This window comes from Pseudopodoces humilis, chromosome 28, assembly GCF_049639895.1.
Source record: "Pseudopodoces humilis isolate 2021_Gansu_Grassland_sample_001 chromosome 28, ASM4963989v1, whole genome shotgun sequence".
Classification (NCBI taxonomy): domain Eukaryota; kingdom Metazoa; phylum Chordata; class Aves; order Passeriformes; family Paridae; genus Pseudopodoces; species Pseudopodoces humilis.
This window is the reverse complement of record NC_142227.1, coordinates 4,177,183-4,198,661: the sequence shown is the minus strand read 5'-3', so window position 1 is coordinate 4,198,661 and position 21,479 is coordinate 4,177,183. Positions and strand designations below refer to the sequence as shown.

Sequence of the window (21,479 nt, the reverse complement as noted above, 5' to 3'; positions counted from 1 at the left end):
GGCACTTTATATAGCATATATCCATATATATAATATACATACATACATGTCTCTATTGCCATCCATCTCCGCTCTTCCCCCTGCCCCAGCTCCCGCAGCCTTTCTCCATCCTCTCATCATCCTCACAGCCCTGCACAGACCCCACACCAGCAGCTCCAGCTCTGCCCCAGAGGAGCCCAGAACTGGACACAGCACTCCAGGGCTGAGGAAGGGGCAGGATCAGCTCCCAGCCCACCCCAGTTCAGCTCCTGTGGCTCATTTAACACTTGAGGTTTGCTCCAGGCACTTCCTTGGTTGGAGTTTGCTTTTGTTTCTATCCCGTTCCATCAGATTTGTGCAGTCCCAACCCATGGCAGGTCCATGTGGGGTTGCAGCACTGAGAACAGAGGACCTGGATCCTTCCTGAGCAGTGTTTGCCAGCAATGGGTGCACCACGGTACTGGGCAATTCCCAGTGAAGAACTGCTGGCTCCTGACTCTCAGCCCCAGGGATTTTCTATCCCAAGATGATTCTCACCAGTTCTGGTGTGACTGGAAACCACTGGGGCATCAGCCAAGCCAAGGCCTCATTCCTGCTGTGGCAGGACAGGTATTAATCCTCATCTCAATGTCACCATGTTTGCCACAAATTTCACTGGAGGCCAAGAGGAAGCAACAGCAGGGGCTGATTCCAGCCTCATTCAGACCAGAGCTCCCATTTTCCCAAGTGTTGGGTTTTAGCTGCAATCACAATCCAAAAAATAAAACAATTAATGGAGATTTAACTGAGACAGTCTGAACGATTTTTTCCTGTAATTTCAGTCTTAGTGACAGCTGGTGTTGCAGAGCTGCCTTTCAAAGGGGTGCCATTAGGAATTCTCTACCTTCTTTTGCTAGGAGATTCCTCTTACCTCCACTGGAGACACAATGTCCAGCCCTGGGGTAAATCCATGCCTTGATTTTGGGTCCATCCAAACTGGAACAGTCTTATGAAAGGACCATTTACAAAGCCAAAAATTTAACTTTGTTTTGAAAGTTTATTGGATCATCTTGACACAAAATCATTACAGCAGCTTGTGGTATGTTGCTTTCTTTTTCTTTTTTTTTTTGTTTTTTTTTCCAGGGAATGTTGATAGCAAATAAATTTGTGAATGTAACACATCATACAGTTTCAAAATTCTAGAATCACTGCACAGGATTCTGTAAGAGACTCTACATGCTAAAGTGACAGTTTTCATCCATGAATTAAAAAACCCAAACACTAATTGAGGAACATTATCCTTTAAGACAATTTTAATATGTTCAGTTTCTAATACACAACTGGCTAACCAAGGGAGGCTGACCAAAACCAAACCCTCCACGTCCTGGCAGTGCTGTCGGACACGGAGCTGGGCCTGGCAAGGAACCCAGAGCACCAGAGCAGAGCCTTTGCCAAAATACCTCCTGTGGGAAGAGTGTAAAGAGCACAAGACACGCGTAAAGTACAGGACATCACCCAAGGGATAAGACCAACACTTTATCCTGCTCCCTGTGTAGGGATTTGCTGTTTTAGGAGTGGTGGTGGTGCTGGAGATGTGCAGACCCAGCCAGCTCCTCCCTGGGCACCTTTCTGGAGCAATCAACTGCTCCTGACCCATGCCTCGAAGCAAAACTATTCCACGGAGTTTTCCTCACTGGGTGTGGAACAGCGAGGAAAGAAATGGAGCAAAGGGAATAAAAAATAAGTCGAAAGCAAGGGATGTTGGAGAAAGACATCAACTGAGCATCTCCGCAGGACACCGTGGCATCCTTTTCCTGTTGGTGACTCCACGAGATTCCAATAGTGCAGAATGGGCACCTCCCAGACTCTCCTTTCTTCCCTCTAAAGCAACTGCTATAGTCCCAAATCTGCAGCTCCCCAGCCCCCTCCCCCTCCTGCACCCTGGCAAGGTGAGGGGATCCTCACTCCATCCCCTCCTGCACCCTGGCAGGGAGAGGGGATCCTCATCCCTCCTCCCTCCTGCATCTGGGTCAGGGGCTCCCCAGCCACTTCCCCTCCTGCACCCCAGCAGGGTGAGGGGCTCCCAATCCATCCCTCTCTCCTGCACCCCAGCAGGGAGGGCTCTGCCACAGGGACCCAGGGGCACTTGTGCTGCCAAATCTGCTCTCACTGCAGCAAGGGCAGGGCTGAGGGACACTGAGGGGACACAGAGACAGAATGACCCTGCTGGTTTCAGAACCCAGAGGGAGGACATGGACCTGCACACAAGAGGCTGCACCCATGGCTGTTCTTCTACCTGGCAGTGGTCAACCTCAGCTGGTGAGCGAAAGGATAAAAAAGCAGGAACAGACCCCTTTGGATTTCCAGTTTCTTGCTACAGCTTAACTGTTCAGGAATGTGAAATTGAAGTGGACTCATAAAACACATCAGCAGATACAGCTCAAAGGGGAGAGGCCTGACAGATTCCGTGTGTGGGGCAGTCGAGGGGAGCACAGACCCAAACAGTAACACTTTCAGACCATTTCATGCTTCCACACTCGACTCTTCCAGCTGTCACTAAAAGAAGGTTAAGGCTCAAGGCAACTACTATAAACAGAAACTCAAACATCCCAGTTCTCACAGGGCTCCTTTGGATTAGCTCAAGGAGATGGAGGATGTTTATCTGCTGATCACAATAGATCTTGAGATAATAATAAATCATATATATATAAAAAAAAAACCAAAAAGAGGCCTTCTGGTCCAGCACCAGCCTCTGCTAGAAATATACATCAACTGCAGCAGCCCTGAAGACATATTTCATGGCTAAGGATTAAGTCAACCTTCCCTGGCATAAGCACAAGCAACAAACTGTGCTACTGTTGATAAAGTCCTGCTCAGTTCCCGTCCCACACAGATGAAGGTCATGGGATCACCATGAGCTGCTGAATAAATAGTGCCCGCCCCTCCCTCCCTCCCTCCTCCCCTCCCTCCTCCAGTCATGTCACCAGGATCTCTTTGGGCTAGAAAGGGTTAACACCACAGTTTGTAAAAAGTTCTGAAAATAAAAAGGTAACATACAGCCTTAAAATGTCTAAACTGCAACCAATGGTGGAGTTAACTGAAAGCACGTGCCCCAGGGTAGTACATGCGTACGAGGGAGAAACTTAACACTTGGGTCTGCTCGTCTTTACACGTTGGGTGTGTTTCTGGTCGTTGGAATATTTTATAAGGAATATTCAGCACTTGGACAATGTCTCTTTCATCTCATCCAACAAGTTGCTAAGCAGGGTAGAATCATTGCATTTCCCATCTATGGATACAGAGTTCTCTCCCTTGGAAAGAAAAAAGAAACAAACAAAAAATCCATTAGGTCCTCTTCCAAGAGGGGATAAATGTATTCCCAGCCAAACTCAGGGACTGGAAAGAGGCAGAGGAAGGCAGGAAAGGCTCCAGGTTTACATTCTCTCAGGGGTTACAATGTTCTCACCTTTTTTACCAGTAGGCAGACGTGATGGCCTTGGATAGAACGGCTGTACATGGATGCACACGAATCAACACGTTCCACAACTGCAGAGAAACAGCAATTTCATTTAATTCAATTCAATTTTAATTCAAGCCTTGCTTCCCCTGGAGAGCAACCACTGCTCTGCCTGGCCTCAAGGAACAGAGGCTTCTACAGAGGGTAGGAAGTCAGGGTTAAGATGTGCCTGGCTCCTCCTGGCTTCTCTCTGGGACATTTCACAATAACGAGGTGAGTCATTTGTCTCCTAAGCCACAAATGTTCTGTGGCAAAAACACAGCTCAGAATGTAGATTTCTTCCCCAGAAATACTTCCAGTGAGGCAATGTCTAATGCAAACACCAGAGCATGATGAAACAGACAGTTGTTTTGCTTCAGCCAGTGCTTGTGTTTTAATTAATAAAACCAAACCTAAATAGCTGGGGCTCTCCCTCACTGAAACAAAGCACTGGGGAAGGAGTCTGAAGCCCTGCAGATCAAACCCACCCTTCAGAGAACAGTTACAGACTGAACTCCACACCATCTGCTCCCATGATACCTGTCACATGCCTCACTGGGTTGCAGGAATTCCACAGGGACACAAGGAGAATTAATTTTGCAGAACACTGCATGCTTTGATGTTGCAAAACTGGAGAAAACTCTCACAAATGTATTTAATCTGGACATCGCCTGCTCCTGTGATAGCTGAGCCCACGGAGTGTTGTGCTCACCAAGCACAGCAGAGATTTTAGAACAGAGTTCTGCAGAAAGTTCTGCATCAACAAAGACTCACCTGAAAAATGATGATGAAAACAGATCTTTGCCAGTAGATGTTGGAAAGAAATGCTAATTCCATCTACTTTAATAGAATTCATGTGCAGATCTCCAGACTCTAGGAGCTTGGCAAAAGCATCACTGCAGAACAGGAAGGAAAGTAAATGTTTTATTAGAAGTGCAAGTGAAATCTGTCCCATCAGCCCCATGAAACATGTCAGGATACAGAAGCTAAAGTGCTACCAAGCTCTAGGAAAATGGGTTTACAGCAAATATGGAAACCACACTCCAGAGTCCACTGGAGCAACTTGTGCCCTCTTGCTGCCAGAGCTGCCTCTGCCAGCCCGCAGGGCACAGAGCTCCCCCTGCAGAGCCACTTGAAATAGGTCACTGCACATATCTAAGTCTCTGTAAGTCACCCCTTACAGAGACACTGCCCAAACCCTGGGGAGCAGGCAGAGCTCAGCCTGCCAGGGGCAGCACAGGCACTCACCTGTAGCAAGGCGTCGTGATCAAGTATGAAGCGCAACTGAAGTGCAATTTGAAATCTAGTTTTTCATGGGTTGAACCTTCATCATTCTGCAACAGGGCAAAGGAGAGCACATGAGTGGGAGCCCTGAGGCAGCAAGAGGAGGAGCCACCCCTACCCACCACACAGGCAGCAGTGAGGAGCTGAGGGCCGAGTTCCCTCTGAAATAGCCTGGCTGGGCCTGAAGGATCAGTCTGAGAACCATCCCACCACATCAGCCCACTCAAAGGTTTGGGTAGCTGGGTTGATACAAGCACCTCCAACAGGTAAGGGACACATCAGGCTGCAGTTCTGCCTGCACTCTGCTAAAATAAACTGAGCAGACCGAGTTTAAACTACACTTGGAGATGTGGTTCTGTAGTTCATTATTTCCTGAGCAAAATAATAAATTAATAGTTCCCAGATTCTTAGGTACTAAAATAGGACTAGCATGCTATTTTTAAAAAACCCTTAAAACAGAGATAATGGCTGACTCAGGAGTAGCCACAACTGTCTCCACTCATTTCCTTCGAGCTGCTCATGCAGCTCTTTCATTAATAACTGTACTGAAATAACATCAGAGATCTACACAGTCTTATCCAGCTCAATACCTATTAAACAATGCCTTCCACTGACCTAACTCTTGGTCTGGATTTACACTCTTAATAACCACATTTAATTCTTATTTTTGTTTTCCAGCCTTATACCAGACTGCAGTGTCCAACTGAGATGCGAAGGAGCAGACCCTGGTTCCCTCTCTCCCCTCCCCAGCAGAGCAGTGTGATTTTCTAGCTGACAATGTGGCACATGTTGCAGACTTGCTCACATGCTGCCAGGAATGACAATCCAGGACGTGCTGACGCAGGACTGGGGGCACTCTTTGCACAAGATGTCATGTGAAAACGTTCCTCACAGAATGGGCTGCTGCAGCAGGGATGAAATGATGCCTAAAAAAAGCTCGAGAGCAGAGCTTCCCACCCAAGTCCAGCTCCCTGACGCAGTTCCAAGGAAGCAGAGGCAGTTGAGAGCTGCACTTACTTTGACTATAAAGGACAGTGTTCCTTTTAACTTCTGAGCCATAACAATACTCTGAAGTGTAAACACAAACTGGGCTTCATTAGAGATTCCTAGTGTGAAAAGAAGAGAGGAAAAAGTCAGGTCAGAACATGGTTTCCAGATCTAAGTAATGGTTAGGATAAACTGACTTATGTGCAGACTATTTTTGAACCAAGTTTGAAAAGCTTTGATTTGGAAGAGAGTTCTACACACAACTGCTATGGTGAGTCAACAATGTTATAGTACTTGGATCTCTCAGAAGCAGCAATGGAAGCTGGCATTTGGTGGAAGTTATTGAGCAAGTGCCCAGGCAAAGTGTCACAGTGTCACATATTTAAACTATTCACATAACTGGATTTATATTATAAACATTTCAGAGTAGCTTTCAGAGCTAATTTGAATCCTAATGTTTCTATATTTTCTTTTTAATACACAAGTCTGTGTCAAGAACTACCTCATACAGATTTAAGACCAAATCAAATACCCTACTGCTTTTCATGAGGGACTGTAAAGAACCCTGAGGCCACTCCAGCCCTCTGTGACCTGTTTCAGGATTCAAATTAACTCCTCGGTGAAGGAAGGGAAATTCAGGGAAGTTCACTAATTTGACTGTACTACTGTGCTCTGTACAAAACTATTATCCTTCATTTCTGTGCTTAATATTTCTGGAGGGCTCAGCTCTCCTCTTTGCACACCCTTATCACAAACCTTCACTGCAAAAGGCCTCTGCCATTCAAACAGTGGGACAAGAGCTCCAGAATAAATCCAGAGTGGATTCTAATGCTTCACAAACCTACTACCTTGTTTCAATTTTAAATTTCACAGCAAACACATCATGAATTTTGGATTCCTGTAGTCAAAAGTATGCCAGCCTGCAGGCACCTGGAAAAGGAACTCAGATATTTGGACTCCCAGCCCTAGATTAAGGATTTGCTCTTGCTGTGCAGAACCACCTGCATTACTGGGAGAAGGCTTATCCTCTCCAGGAAACTGTGGGAAAGCCCAGGAATACCCAGGCAGAGATGTTTTTCTGGAAAACAGCAAGAAGTTCAAGCAGCTCTTCCCACAGGAGGGCAGTGCAGGGCCAGCCACGCTCCAAGAGCCCTGTGCAAAGCTGTGCATACCAGGGGGGAGCTGGAAGGGCACGGGTATCCCATCATGTACTGATGATCCTTCTGGTCGGAGCATTTTAGTGTTGAGAGAGTCCAGGACATTCAGTTCCATGCTCTTAAGGAAGCTAGTGCTTTTGTTCTCAAAGATAACAGACACAGTAACTTGGCTGTCATTCTGGAGGTTTCCTTGAATATCATAGGTCTGCAAATGAAGGGAAAAATGTCACAGGAAAGAATCAGAGGAACTTCAAGGAGGAGAAGACAGCATGGGGATAAAAGCAAGTTCAAAAGGGAGGTAATTTGGTATAGCTAAAGGATTATGGGAACACACTGGTGATCAGCTAGGGATTGGGAAAATATCAGCTTAGAAATTAAAGTGGGATACCCAAAGGAAATGAAGCTTGGTTATAGTTCTACCTTCTGGGATTGAAACAGTTCTTCAGTTATATGATGGCTACATGAAGTCACTCCACCATGCCCAGGGTTATCCCTCTCTCAGGGAACACAGGGAATGACAGGAACAAACACCCCAAACTCACCATTTTAATGTACGGGTTTTCAGCGAGAAGGCGGTAACTGGACATGGGCTGGTAAACAAGAGAGAAGTCACAGTCACACCAGAACTAACAACTCTGAAAAAGGCTGTCACTGTCCTCCCTCCCAACCAGCTGAGATCTCCTTGTCCCCAGGCCTGGGCACAGCTACTCACTGGTAGTGGCTCATCCTCTAGTGTCCCATTCTGCACCGACTCCAGGGGCTCCTCCTCACTGTGATGACTCTTCTTTTTGGATTTCTTTTTATCCTTTGATTTCTCTTCTTTCTCTTTCTTGTGCTTTTTCTTCTTATGCTTGGAGGATTTCTATCAAGAAGAACAAGAAACTACAACGGGCCCTTAAAGAAACCCTTGATTTCTAGCCATGACCTCTCTACCACACTTCCAGCTCCAGACTTTTGCTCTCTGCACTTTGTGGACTGAACAAAGTTTCCCTTTACTACAGAACCCAAAACAGAGCTACCATCCCTTAAATCCCAAAACTAATTGCACATGGAGTCCCAGTAAACGCTGCTCCTCACCCAGCTGCCCATACCTTATCCCAAAGCAGCCTGGGAACAGCACAAGGCCAAATCTCTCAAACTGTTTGGAAGCTCAGCTTTAACTGGGACCTGTCCCTTGGCTCAGGGAACAACCAAACCTCTGACCACAAGGTGTTCACAGCTCCTCAAGGATGTAACATTTGCAGGAGGACACTGCACTGGACAGATGCTGTTGGTAAATCCTGTGTGCTGCTTTTTAAGGAATTTGAGACAGCACGAGAATATAGCTGAAAGGTGACAGCAAGTTCACAGAACCAGAGAATTGTGAAGGTTGGAAAAGAGCTTTAATGTCATCAGGTCCAACCATCAGCCCAGCACCACCACGTCCATCACTAAACCATGTCCACAAGTGCCACATCCACAGGTTTTCTGTACACTTACAGGGACTCCACTACTGCCCTGGGCAGCCTGTTCCAATGCCTGACAATCCTTTCCATTAAAAATAAAAATTAAAAAAAAAACCAAAAACAACTTTCCTAATATCTTATCTAAGCCTCCCCTGGTGTAACTTGAGGCAATTTCCTCTTAACTTGAACTGCTTACCTTTCCTTCATCCTCCTCCTCCTCATCTTGCTCTTCCCTTTCTTCTTTTTTTACCTCTTGAGATTCAGCCACCACAGCAGTGCCCATTCTGGGCTCGCTCTGAGGAGAAGAGCAGAAGGATTCTGACACCAATGGAAAGCAGCTGGAACAACCGAATTCCACACCAAAAGAAACTCAACAGTGACAACTCCTCACAGCTTTCATTTTAATGTCATTTCAGAAATGACATTAGGCTAACATGGTATCAGGGCTTTCATTTCACGCCTCTGAAACCCAGCAAATATGATCACCTGAGGACACGATTCAAAAGATTTCCTCCAAGGAATCCATCCCCTTGTCTCTTCCTCTAGAATTTCCCATCAAAATTCATGAGAATTTTCTTTCACACTCTGTCTCTCATGTCTATTAATGTTGCTAGAGTCTACCTCATACTGGGAAATAAAACTGTACCCACTGTATAACATTATAACCATCAATAACAAAACCAGCCAAGCCTGGAGCTGCATCTGTATTTCTATTTCTATTCCTTGATCTGCACAGAGCAAGCCTGAACTCTCCCATCACAGTTTCTCTCAACTGGGCAGACACAATATCTCTCTCTGCTCCCCAGCAGGAAGCTGAGGAGATGAAGCTGATGTTGTCTTCTGTGATGCAGCATGACACAGCACTCCTGCACAGCTCACAGGCAAGAAATAACCAGAGAAGTTTCCTCTGATGGGGGAAAAGATTCCTACCTGTGGCTGGGGTGTGGGAGCATCTGGTGGAGCAGTGGAGAGCCAGAAATCCAAGTCTTCCCCCTGAATTTCAGGAGAAAAAGCCCATTATCATTGTTTTTATAACATTCTTAAAAATCAAATAAAAAACCCAACACCCCCCAACAACAACAGCAACAAAAGAAAACCAAAACAAAAAGATCACAGGGCTGGAACATCTGTCCTGTGGGGAAGGGCTGGGAGAGCTGGGGGTGCTCACCTGGAGAAGAGAAGGCTCCAGGGAGAACTCAGAGCCCCTTGCAGGGCCTAAAGGGGCTCCAGGAGAGCTGGAGAGGGACTGGGGACAAGGCCTGGAGGGACAGGACACAGGGAATGGCTCCCACTGCCAGAGGGCAGGGCTGGATGGGATATTGGGAAGGAATTGTTGGCTGGGAGGGTGGGCAGGCCCTGGCACAGGGTGCCCAGAGCAGCTGTGGCTGCCCCTGGATCCCTGGCAGTGCCCAAGGCCAGGCTGGATGGGACTTGGAGCAGCCTGGGATGGTGGAAGGTGTCCCTGCCCATGGCAGGGGTGGGGCTGGATAAGCTTTAAGGTTCCTTTGAACCCAAACCAGTCTGGCATTCTGTGACTCTACAGTTAAATCAAAACCTCCCATGTAAATGCAGCACTCCAGAATGCTCCTCATGCACAGATGCTGTGATACATTCAGGAGCAAACACACCAAGAAGCTTCACTTTAGTCTTTGAGCACTTCTAAAGCTGGGCCCTGCCCTGCACCCCCTCACCAGGGTATCCCCGACATTCCAAGAGCTGCAGTGCAGAGGGAAAATGCAGCTCTGCAGGGCATTAACAGGAGGATACTTCAAATCCTGAGAGCAACTGGCAGCTAATGGCAGGGTTTATAACTGAAAGGTTCTGGACTACATGGGAGACAGGATGCAGAACAAATGACACAACACAAGTTCCAGATATTTTGCTAAGGAGTTCCCCACTTGGAGAACAGACAAAATATCAGCAAACTCAGCTTCCACGTGAGCTCTGGCAGACCTGCTGTGTAGGCTGCAGTAAGCTGAGTTCTGCTAACTTAGGAGGCCAAATAAATGTTATTTTTATTAACAGAAATCTTTAAATACCTGCTGCTATGGTTGTAAAACTTAAGGAAATAAGAGGTTGAATGCATTCAGCTGTTTCTAAGCAACAAACTGAACTCAGCAATAACAGCAGGAGCTAAAATAATGCAAATCTTGGAGAATTACCTTTTTTTCTTCTTCTTCCTCCTCTACCACCTTTTTCTCTTTCTCTTTCTTCTTTCCTTTCTCTCTCTCTTTATCTTTATGTTTCTTTTCCTTCTTTTTGGGTTTCTTGCTCTTCTTCTCTACTAGGGGAACTTCTGAGTCTGGTGACTTCAAGGCCTCAACATTCCTGTGCCTCTGCACTGGCAGCTTCTCACTGTCTGCTAAGGGTCTTGAAAAGAAAGAGCCCATTACCTGCTGCAAACAGCCTCCCTCAGCCAGATGACCTGTGCAATACAAGGTGTGCTTTGTTTTTAGGGAGCTGGGCTCCCAAGCCTGAAATCAGCACACACTTCCATACCTGGAGTTTATTTATGCAACTGCAGACATTGCAGTTGTGGGTTAGGAGTCAGAGGAAACAATTGGAAGGTGACTGAGAGCCAAGGTCTTGCTGTTTAACCCTTAGAGGTGCCAGCTAGAGGCCTGCAGGCTGAGTAACACCCACAGAGGAACAGCTCCATGTAGTGTTATGCTGTGTTTCCATGGAATCCCTCTCCAAGGAAAAGCAAGGATGCAGAACAGCATTTCCAACAGAGTGGAAATTTGAGCAGTGGAATGCCAGCATGGCTCCAGTAGCTCTTGAAGGGTGTGGGGTTTGTTGTTCTTGATGAATAGATCAGTCCAATTGGTAATTACTTTAAGTCATTTTTATTTTGAAAGTTTGCACTATGAACTTCTACTCTATCATCACATTTTATAAGTTAAATGTAACTTCAGACACCTGTTCCAAAAAAGCACCAATAGCAGTTCATATTAACACTGTACCCTAAATCCACTACTTGGGGAAAAAAAAAACCCAAAAACCAACAGAAAATTCTCTCGTTCTTGTCAAACATTTCCAGAAATCAGCAAGAATTTTACCAACTGCATCTTTTTCTATTTCTTAGCTTTTATTTAATGTCAATTTTTACATTTGCACAGCAAACCTCAGTTCAGGAAGATGTCTAATGGCCTCAACTGCCCCAATTTTTTTTTTGCTTATATTGCATTAAGAACTAGAACCAATTAATTTTTTACTTTCAGACACAAAGAGAAGACTGAACAGCAAACAAGGCCTCATCTTTTACTATTTCAGGTACACCTGTACAGGAACAGCATTGGTGCTGAAAGCCAGTGACAAAACAGACTCACAAATGTGAGGGTCTCCGATTTAACAGTTTCACCACCCTTCAAGGACTTGCACTGTCCAAAATCAACCAGCCTGACAAAGGTCAACACTTGGGAGATATTCTTACCTGGAAGGCTTCCCTGAAACCAGACTGCGTGTGAGCATGACAGACAGAGCAGTGCAAGCACAGAAAGAAAGAGAGAGGACACAGACATGAGAAATCATGACAGGAGGGCACAGCACTCATGGCACAGGGGAGGAAATGGATGGAACAACCCAAGAGCCCTGGATGCCTCCTGGAGCACAGCACCCAGGCCCTGCTCTGTTGGGTGTGCTCCGAGAATCATCATGCAAATACAGGGGCTACAGTCAGAAATTAATTTCCTTTTATACATTTGTCCCTGCAGACTTTGGCCTTCCAAAAAAGGAATTTTCTCAGAAACTGTTTTATTCACTTTTTTAAAATGCTATGACACTTTTTACAACATATTGAGGGGCCAAAGTCCTATAAATTTGGAACTGCAAAGAAAGGCACAGACTCAAGTATTAGAGGAAGAGAGAGATCCTACACACACCCACATGGGTCTGCACAGTTTTCCAGACTTTACAGGAGGCATCCCTGGACCACAAACCAGCAATTATTTTTAGCATGGTGATTTTGTAAAACAGCAACTAAAAAAAAAAATCCAAACCAATCTCCATGTGCAAGCTGAACAGCCCAGTGCTCATGGACATGTGGATGCAGGGGCTCGAGGTGCTGGCACCGGCACAGCTCCAGCAGCTGGGGGGGACCAGCCTGGTCACAGGTGTGACATGCAGCTCAGTCACATCAGAACAAGACTGCTCAACAGTGGGACCACACTGAAGGGCCACAGGGCAGTGGGGTGGGTGTTACTGATCAGTGATCACAACACAGGCTTGCCACAGACACAGAGCTTCTGGGGGGGACAGATGGACACAGGACACACTCAGTGCCAACACAGGTCACAGCAGAGAGACAGTGGGACACCCAAACCTCAGAGTGACCCACACCTGATCCACTGGCTGTGCTTCCAGACTCCTTCAGTCACACTCACACTACATTTAGTGACTCTCCTGCCCCTCCCTCATACTCAGGAGTTGAGATTTTTATCATCCAAGCTGTAGTGGGAGACAAAGCTGGATGAGCACCTGAGGTTTCATCAAAGCCATGATGAGAGACTTCAGCCTTTTCTCCTGGTGGCCTGTAGTGCCTTTGCCTGCTCAACCCCAGCCTTGCCCTCAGGCATTCCCTTAGCAACTCAGTGAACTCACACACAAAACTGCCACTTACTTATCCAGATCTATGTCAAGTGCCTTATAGGGATCATTTGGATCTTTGTCATCTTCATCACTGGGCAAAGCATTCTGCAGGAGACATAGAGACATCCACTGAGGCAGCAAACCACTGGCAATTTTCAAACTCAAGCTTAACAGCACCCAAATTAAGTTTTGTTGAGCCTGTGAACCCTGTACCAGGCCAGCTGCAGTCAGGCACAGTAAGTTAGAGGAACAATGCACTTCAATGCAGCATCCAGTTTCAAGATTAATTTAGAACAGAAACCCCTTCCTCATAAACAGCAGGATTTGAATTGCTGCTGTTCGGTTTTGATTAAAGGAAATTTTAGAAACAAATACAGATGACATCATTAGCATCTGCAATTAATTATCATCAGCTACAAAGCTGCTGACTAGACAGCAAGTTACTGTCAAAGTGAAGCAGCAGAGCATAATAAATGCTATTTGGACAGTGTTACTTTTAGAGCAGGGATGAACATTGTTTTGTTGGTTTTGATGACTTTAATAGCTTCAGTGGCAATTTTTGTCTCTCATGAAAAAAAAGACAGTAATTTCTGCCCCTGCAAAGAACAGCCTAGGATCATCTCAGGCATTTCTAAAACAGCTCTGCATGACAGCAGAGCTCTGGAACTGCCACATCGCAGACTGGCTGCAGTTGTGGGGGCAAAAATCTCTCAGGAGCTGCACAAAGATAAATCCCAGCCCCCAACCACAGGAACTGACCTCTGGCATCTCCTCTGTGATGATGTCAACGTGGTGAGCTGGAGCAATGTCCTCCTCACTCTCTGTGTGCAGGGAGTTGTGGCGATGGTGTTTCCCTCTCTTCTCCTTTTTCTGTTTTTTCTTTTTCTTGTCTTTCTCCAGTTTCTGTTTATGCCTTCGCTCTTCTTCTAATTTCACATACTGGTCGGACATGGGCATTCCTGGGGGAAAGCCAAGCTGCCTTCAGGTACAGTCACATGGACTGAGCACTAGAACACCATGCCAGGAGTGTGCCCTGCTCCTGCTCCCAGCTTCCCAGAGCCAGCTGGATCCACACCTCCCTGCACTTCCACATCACCTCACACAGCCCCCCAAGCACAGCTTTGCTGTCCACTCCATTTCTCCAGAAACAGGACAGAGCTCAATCCTACTCCCTGATTCTTGGCTGCATTACAAGGAGCATCCAAACATTGAGATTTTAAGGAGAATTGGTGACATTGCTGCTGTACTGAAAACTTTTGGAAAAAAACTTAAATATTTGCACCTAGAACTCACCCCTAGCAGTATAAGATACTTTATCAACAGCTTTTCAGTGTTGTATCCAACCACTCTTTAGATACACAACTACTTTTGATAATTGAAACAAGGTATTCAAACAGTATCTCCACCATTAGATTCTATTTAAGGTCTCCTATTCTAGGTCTCCTGATCACCTCCATCAGACCTCTTAAGATATTTTCATGGTGACTGCTCCCACATAAAACAGAGTGGTTGGCTCTTCTAAACATTACAAATCTGGCTACATGACATTCCTGATCACAGAATTATTTCTAATATTGTCTTGAAAGGAACTCAGATTGCAAAGTACTATTTTCAAATGTCAATTAAGGAGATATATTTAAGACTAACTTAAGACTTTAATGAAAGTGTGTTCCTTGCCCTTCAAAACCTCAGGTGGAAGTCCTAAGAAGGAATTATGACTTTTGCTAAACTGAATTTCTTTAATTAATTTTAAAGATTAGCTGTGCTTACCTGGAACTTTTAATGGGACAGAAAGGTCGATCTGGACCACAGGAATATGTTCCACCCCTGGAGTGTCTTGGTATCGCTGGGAAAAGAAAGAATTGTTACATTCTGGGCACTGCCAGCACAAATGTCTGTAAATAGGCACATCAAAAAACATCAAGTAGTTCAATCCCTTAAGTGAACATTTTAAAGGATAGGAATGGAACAGCTTGTTAAAATCCTGTGTGGTGGCAGTGTGTGTTTTAAAGTCAGTTGATAACTATTATAAAGGACCCTACTCTTAGCTACAGTTTTTTAACCCACTACTGCCCCGAAGAATTATTGCAGCTCTCTGAAGAGCTTTTGGTTGGTGTTTTATTGCTAATAACTTGCCACTTCAGAAGATAAATTTGGAGATTGGAGTTGAGGAACATGGGGCAGTACTTTAGATACAGAGGGAATAAAGGAAGTTCCTTCCCTGAAAAAGGTGTTCAGAGACCACAACTTTCTGATCCACAAAGCACTCTGTGTGTTCCAGGATCACCCTCTGCAGGGCCCTGAGTGAGGTGCCTGGGGGTCTGAATGCTGCCATCACCCAGGGCTGGGACAAACTGCACAGACTCTCACAGGCTGCTCTGGGAGTACCAGGTCACTCAGGAGATTATCAACACAAACAGGAGTTATAAAAACAGTTGCAGGCAGCCACTCCAGTCCACACATTATAAAAGTGGTCAGAACTGCAGGAGAAATATCAGTGTCCCAGAGGAGGCTGCAGCTCTGATATTCAGGGAGCCTTCACACAGTGACAGCAGAGGCCAGTGAGATATTGCATTTCAGACTCACCTTCTGAGGGGAAGGAGAGCTTTTAATATAAAATGGGTTGTTTGCCTGTTCTTGTTTCCGGGCTTCACGACGCTAAAAGCGAAAGAGGATTTGCAGTTACAGTGTTTGTAAGCAAAGAGACAAAAGACACCAAAGTGCAAAACAAAAGCACCCTGCCTTTTTTGAACAATACATAACTACTCTGAAAACACTAGAGCAGAGCAGCTTGTGTGTGATAAAGCAGTTCTGAGTTACCAGACATACTAGCATAGAACTGCAGGTAGCATTACTAATTCCCATCCCTGGAAGAGTTCAAGGACGGACAAGGCTTGGAGCAACCCGGCATAGTGGAAGGTGTCTCTGCCCATGGCAGAGGGTCAAATGAGATGAGCTTTAAGGTCCCTTCCAACCCAAGCCATTGTATATGATACTGTAACTAAAATTCCTTAGAACACCCTTCTTTTCTTCTTAATTATAGACTAGAGATAGTCTATAGTTCCCAGACATCACTTTTTGATGGCAACTGGAATGTTTCTGTTTTCATTTCTGCAAGGAGAGGAAGAAATGAAAATTCACATAACAACAAGTTCTCTCTGTGCAACTAAAGAGGTCAGAGGCAGGAAAGGTGAGATCACTGCTGAGCATGTTACACTCATTCAAAGAAGCTGCTGAAGTCCATAAGCATCAGCTCACATCAGTGATCAGCAATCCTGAGCTGTGGAGAGCAGAGGGGCTCCCTGGCTATGTGGAGAATCCACAACAGCCCCCACTGCTCCAGCACCACTTAGATTACTATTGAATTATGTAGGGAAAAGCATTTAAACATTCACTCACTCTGGCCAGTTCCTCTTCATCTATTTCTGGCTGCCTGTGTCTCGAATGCCTTTGTTCCTCCTCATGAAATATTGTTTTGGGCTTTTCATCTTCAGACTCACTGTCTGATGGAGGCTCATTGATCCAGGCATCGAGGTCCAGGCTGGGAAGAATTGCAGCAAACAAACAGCTTGACTCAGTACCCCTGAGTAATTCCGTGTCTCATCATACACTTTGTTTTATTATTTAAAGTTTAAATAAGGGTTTGGGAGAGAGAAGGAACTTTACCCCTCTGGAACAGGGACTTTCTTCTGTGCTTTAGGAGCCACAGGGTTCAGCTCACCAGCAAACAGGGCTATCACTTCCTCAGCTACAGGAACTTCTTTTACTTGTAGCTTCTGAATGTATTTTATTAGCTGCAAGATGCAAGAAGCCTAAAAACAAATGCAGAACTGGTTTCAGAGTAGTATTTAACAAGCTGAACCAAATGAATTGACTGAAGTCAACAAAAGGTGTTTTACTCCATTAAGGGAATTAAGAGAAGTAGCATAAACTGCAGGTAAATATATAAAAAGTCCATATTAAGCTTCTCTTTTAGCTCAGTCTTTTTTGTGCCCTTATGTGCCTGAATAATTTTAAAATTAAATTGTTTTGCATGAAGATCTTGCTGGCAGCCTTCAGAGATGGCATCAAACTGCAATAAGATCTGGGCTTTGTCACTGATAACAGCTTATAGAAAATGTGCATGACCACAAAGAACCACAGACCTGCTCCAAGGCTTCCTATGATAAATCCCAAAGTCATTTTGTTCTCTTACCCTCTCCTGAACCTCCAGATCAGCACTCTGCACAAACTGAGGCAGGCGCTCAATCATCAGCTGTGTAATTTCCTGAGCTGCTTCCTTTTCCCCAGCCTGCTCCTTCTGCTGCAGGATGGACGCGTAGAGCTTCACCATGTTCTGCACGTAAACAGCCTGGATGTGCCCTGGCAGGGTTGTAACTTTGGGCCTCAACATTGCTTCCAGGGTTTGGTTTGCTTCCTCAAGGTGTCTGTAAGGACAGAGTACACAGATGAAAGGCAAGCAAAAACAAAATCCAGCAGGCAGTGCTTAATACACAAAGGAATATAGAACACAGCACTTTGTTTTAACAGCTCTCATGCTCTCACTCAAAATTATCTGCTCACAACTAAATAGAAGATGCACAAAAAAAGTTATTGGACTATTACACACTGAAAGCTCAAGTTGTTTCTAAGTAAAAATGTGATCACACTGGAAAAGATGAGAATATTCTCTTACTTCTTCATCTGCAGTTTCCTTTGTACAACTTTTTTTTTTTTTTTTTTTAAAGAAAATTAAGATCTCAGCTGTACCAGCATTCCCCCAATGATACCAGCATATCACACCTACAGTGTGAATTTAAACTGGAGCCAGTGTTCAGAGTGACAATTAGAAGGAGACAACACACCACCTGGTAAGAGCAGACTACAGTCAGACTACAGTCCCACACCTGTTCAATCTAACAGAATAAAAGCTGGGTAACAGCTGTATCTACACAAGCAAGAGACAAAAACATCTATTGAAGCTAAAACACTGTATTTGTTACAAGAACACTGAAAACTGTGCTCCAGTGGGCACTGAAAAATTTTGAGCAAAAAGATGACAACTTTTAATTTCCAGGAAGACAGGGCTCCACAAACACCTTTTAACACAGGCAAAACAGGGAGGAGAGAAAGAACTAATTCAAACATGGTGGTTGCACATGTTCCCTATAATATAAATGGGGGTAGACCTTAAAGATCAAGGCGTTCCTTCAACATCCTAAGATCTAACAGCTTATACCTACAGTATCAGAAGGATCCAAAGCTGTTGGAGTATCCAGAGGAGGGACACGGAGCTGGGGAAGGCTCTGAGGAGCAGCTGAGGGCACTTGGCTCGTTCAGCTGGAGCAGAGGAGACTGAGGGGAGGCTCCTCGGGGGCTGCAGCTCCTCCCGAGGGGAGGCGGAGGGGCAGGGGCTGAGCTCTGCTCTGGGACAGGGACAGGAGCCCAGGAAGGGCTGGAGCTGTGCCAGGGCTTGGGATGGATCTCAGGGCAAGGTTCTTCCCCCCGAGGGTGCTGGCACTGCCCAGGCTCCCCAGGGAATGGGCCCGGCCCCAAGGCTGCCAGAGCTCCAGGAGCGTTTGGACAGCGCTCTCAGGGATGCTCAGGGTGGGCTTGTTGGGGGGTCTGGGCAGGGCCAGGGATTAAACTCAATGATCCCTGGGGGTCCTTTCTGACTGAGAATATTCTGGGAGTCTGTGATTCACTACTATGACTTCCTGCATGAGGGGGCAAGGCTGGAGAGACAGGAAAAATGACCAGATAGTTAAAAATGTCTTGGCTAGAAAGAGCTGAGGAATCAATAGCGTGAGAGAACAAGAGAAAAACAATCACTTTGGTGGCATTAAGGCAGATACTCTGAACCATCCTTCTCTCAAAAACACATTTCAGTGACCAAAAGCTTTGCCCACAAGCTGCCCCTCACAGCACACCAGGCTCTGTTTGCACTTACTCAGAGAACTCCCCGCAGATCCAGGCAGCAGCATAGAGCACCTCACAGATGCCATTCCTCTGGGTGTTGCTGGCGATGAGGTGGGCATTGTCCAGCAGCATGGCCATCTGGGACACCGCAAACTTCCGGATGGCTTTCACTCTGATGGCCACATCCAACATCTGGGCTGCGATCAGGTGCCCGTGCCTCGTGCCCTCCAGCCGGGTCAGTTCCACCAGGATGCTTATGTACCTGTGGGAAGGGATGGGTGGCTATCAGAGGACAGTCCTGCACTACCTTTGTGAAGAGCTCCAAGCTGGCAGCTGAAAGCACTGACCATTCAAAGTTTGTGATGTATTGATAATTGGACTGGCTGCAGATGTCTATGATTTTGGTCAGCAGCTCATCTCGGTATGTCGTCCCTTCGGCTTTATCCACGTGAATCATCAGTTTCTTCACAATCTCCATCAAGTTCTTCTTGGAGACCTGTTAAAGAGGTGGGTTCAACCAGTTTCCCACACAACCAACTCCTTCCAGTTCCAGTAAGCAGCTGCTGGCTCTTTGCTGGACCCATATCATGTTAACAAGAAACCAGAACCAGCTCTGCGGACCCCAATCCAAAAACGAACCTGTTTAATACTGTTCAATGTTTTTGTTAAAAAAGAGCCAACACAAGTTACAAGGTGCTTAAGAAATAACTGGATGAGGCACTTAGTGCCATGGCCTGGCTCACAAGTGGTGTTCAAGGTCATAGGCTGGATTTGATGACCTCCAAGGCTTTTTCCAATCCACCTGATTCTGTGATGACCTTGCTGTGGGAGAGCTGAGGATCAGAATTACTATCAGCAATACAGAAATCCAAAAGAAAGTGAATCTTCTATTGCCAGATTAGAAAGCTTAAGAGTTTAAATCATTTTTACTTATAAAGGAAAAAAATTTAGAAGTAATTCACATCCAGTGGAATGGATTTCAAAATGAGTGATTTCCAACAGGGCCTGAACTGAGCAACTCCATCCAGTCCGAATGAGAACTTTTAAAGCCCCCATGCTGGGCCAGGTATTTTACTTGTCCTGAGGGCCAGAAAAGATATGGGAGCTGTTATCAAAACTCTGCTGTGGAGTGGGCAGAGAAAGTTGCAGGTTTTCCATAACATCACCTGCCTAAAGAGTCAGAGGGGCTGCAGAGGAAATAAATGTAGGAACATACCATGCCATAGAGGAGATCTAAAGCTCTGAGTCGGATGGACTCATCTTTGTCATCCAAACATTGGAGAATGAGATCCTTGTGAGACTGAACTGACTTGGGGTGCGTTTTCAGGATTTTGGACATAGCTAACAGTCCCAGGTACTTCACTGTGAAAGACAAAATAAAACTTCTTTCCAAATATAGAAATACTGTTTTGTGCTGAGCATGAAATCTTAAAGCTGGTTTCAACAGAAGCACCTGGTATTGAAATCCTTAAACTAAAATCCGTGATGAAGAAAAGCATTTTTGAGAATGGTGAATCACAGACTATGGTCTTTAATTTCATAATCCCATAGACAAACAAGTAATTACATATATAACCCTCATCAGGGTCTTCATGCACTTCTAGCATTGATTCAAAAATATGTATTTAATAAACAGAAATGCTGGGGTTTTAGAACAGGCATCCTGAGGTGAACGCAGCTTTAAAAGCAGAAGATTGGTGTGTAGCAGTCCTGCTCTCAAGGGGAAAAATTCAGATGGCAGGAAAAAGAGCTGCACAAAAGAAAAATTTCCCAGTATTCCTTGCAGTCACTAAAGTAAGTCAACACTCTTGCATTTTACACTTATGCTCACTCTGCTGAAAACAGCTGTCACTGCTTTCCAAGCAGCCAATCTATAAAAAGGGAAATCCCAGAGCATGGAAGTAACTGTTTTAGATTACAAGACCATAAACAGCAGTAATAATTATTGTCATTTGTTTTTAAAAATATTATTATAAAGAAGTGCTCACCATCAAAAATTATTTCCATATTAAAGACCCCAGCATATGTTTACAGCACACCAGGTACTACAACCCCTCTGAGGCTGCTGCAGCATCTCCCCAGTGCTTGGAGGCAAACAGCTCCATGAAGACAAGTACCATACTTACAGTTCTGGTCAGAATCTTCTATCAATATCCTCAACTTCTGCACACAAAGCTGGAAAAAAGACCACACCATGTTTATTACAGGTCTTAATTAAGGTAAGCCTTCATCAAGTTTACTCAATACACAAGGAAGTATCTGACCAAGACCTGAGGTGTCCAGGTGAGAGGGTTTTGTTACATTAACAGACTTCCAAACAAAACGAACCTCTGTATGATCATACTGATAACAGGAGACGAATTTTTGAGTTGGAAAAACTCTCAAACTCTGCATTTTAGAGTAAATTAAGAAGGAGAATTTATACAGGAAATGCTTCAGTCTGCAGGATTGCACAGTGAGAGCACTTCAGGGAGCTACTACTGTAACTTCTGGCAGAGGAACACAATCCCATTTTCCCCAGCCCTTGGGATCCCAGAGCAGAGCAGAACAATCCCCAAAAGCAGGGTCCCACCTGGATGCTGGCGCTGTGGTTGGGCATCCCCGAGGACAGAGAGATCAGAACTGAAACAGAAGCACAAATTCCACTCAGTATTTCTGTGCTGGGAG

The 21,479-nt window shown here is 45.3% G+C and overlaps 1 protein-coding gene across 1 annotated transcript in view; it reads right to left on the bottom strand.

The window, feature by feature from the left end:
- Positions 1–995: 995 nt before the first annotated feature.
- AP3D1 (adaptor related protein complex 3 subunit delta 1) overlaps positions 996–21,479 on the bottom strand; it is a 43,333-nt gene continuing 22,849 nt past the window's right edge. The window contains exons 10-32 of the mRNA XM_005531331.3: positions 21,385–21,434; positions 20,939–20,987; positions 20,029–20,174; positions 19,160–19,308; positions 18,844–19,074; positions 17,110–17,341; positions 16,581–16,726; positions 16,314–16,455; positions 15,501–15,572; positions 14,685–14,760; positions 13,674–13,873; positions 12,946–13,019; positions 10,490–10,697; positions 9,258–9,320; positions 8,524–8,622; positions 7,595–7,744; positions 7,425–7,472; positions 6,898–7,087; positions 5,756–5,844; positions 4,703–4,788; positions 4,229–4,350; positions 3,425–3,504; positions 996–3,269 (exon numbers count right to left, since the gene is read on the bottom strand). Coding sequence (XP_005531388.2) covers positions 3,174–3,269; positions 3,425–3,504; positions 4,229–4,350; positions 4,703–4,788; positions 5,756–5,844; positions 6,898–7,087; positions 7,425–7,472; positions 7,595–7,744; positions 8,524–8,622; positions 9,258–9,320; positions 10,490–10,697; positions 12,946–13,019; positions 13,674–13,873; positions 14,685–14,760; positions 15,501–15,572; positions 16,314–16,455; positions 16,581–16,726; positions 17,110–17,341; positions 18,844–19,074; positions 19,160–19,308; positions 20,029–20,174; positions 20,939–20,987; positions 21,385–21,434 — 2,798 coding nt within the window. The 3' untranslated portion in view covers positions 996–3,173. The remainder of the gene's footprint in view (positions 3,270–3,424; positions 3,505–4,228; positions 4,351–4,702; positions 4,789–5,755; positions 5,845–6,897; positions 7,088–7,424; positions 7,473–7,594; positions 7,745–8,523; positions 8,623–9,257; positions 9,321–10,489; positions 10,698–12,945; positions 13,020–13,673; positions 13,874–14,684; positions 14,761–15,500; positions 15,573–16,313; positions 16,456–16,580; positions 16,727–17,109; positions 17,342–18,843; positions 19,075–19,159; positions 19,309–20,028; positions 20,175–20,938; positions 20,988–21,384; positions 21,435–21,479) is intronic.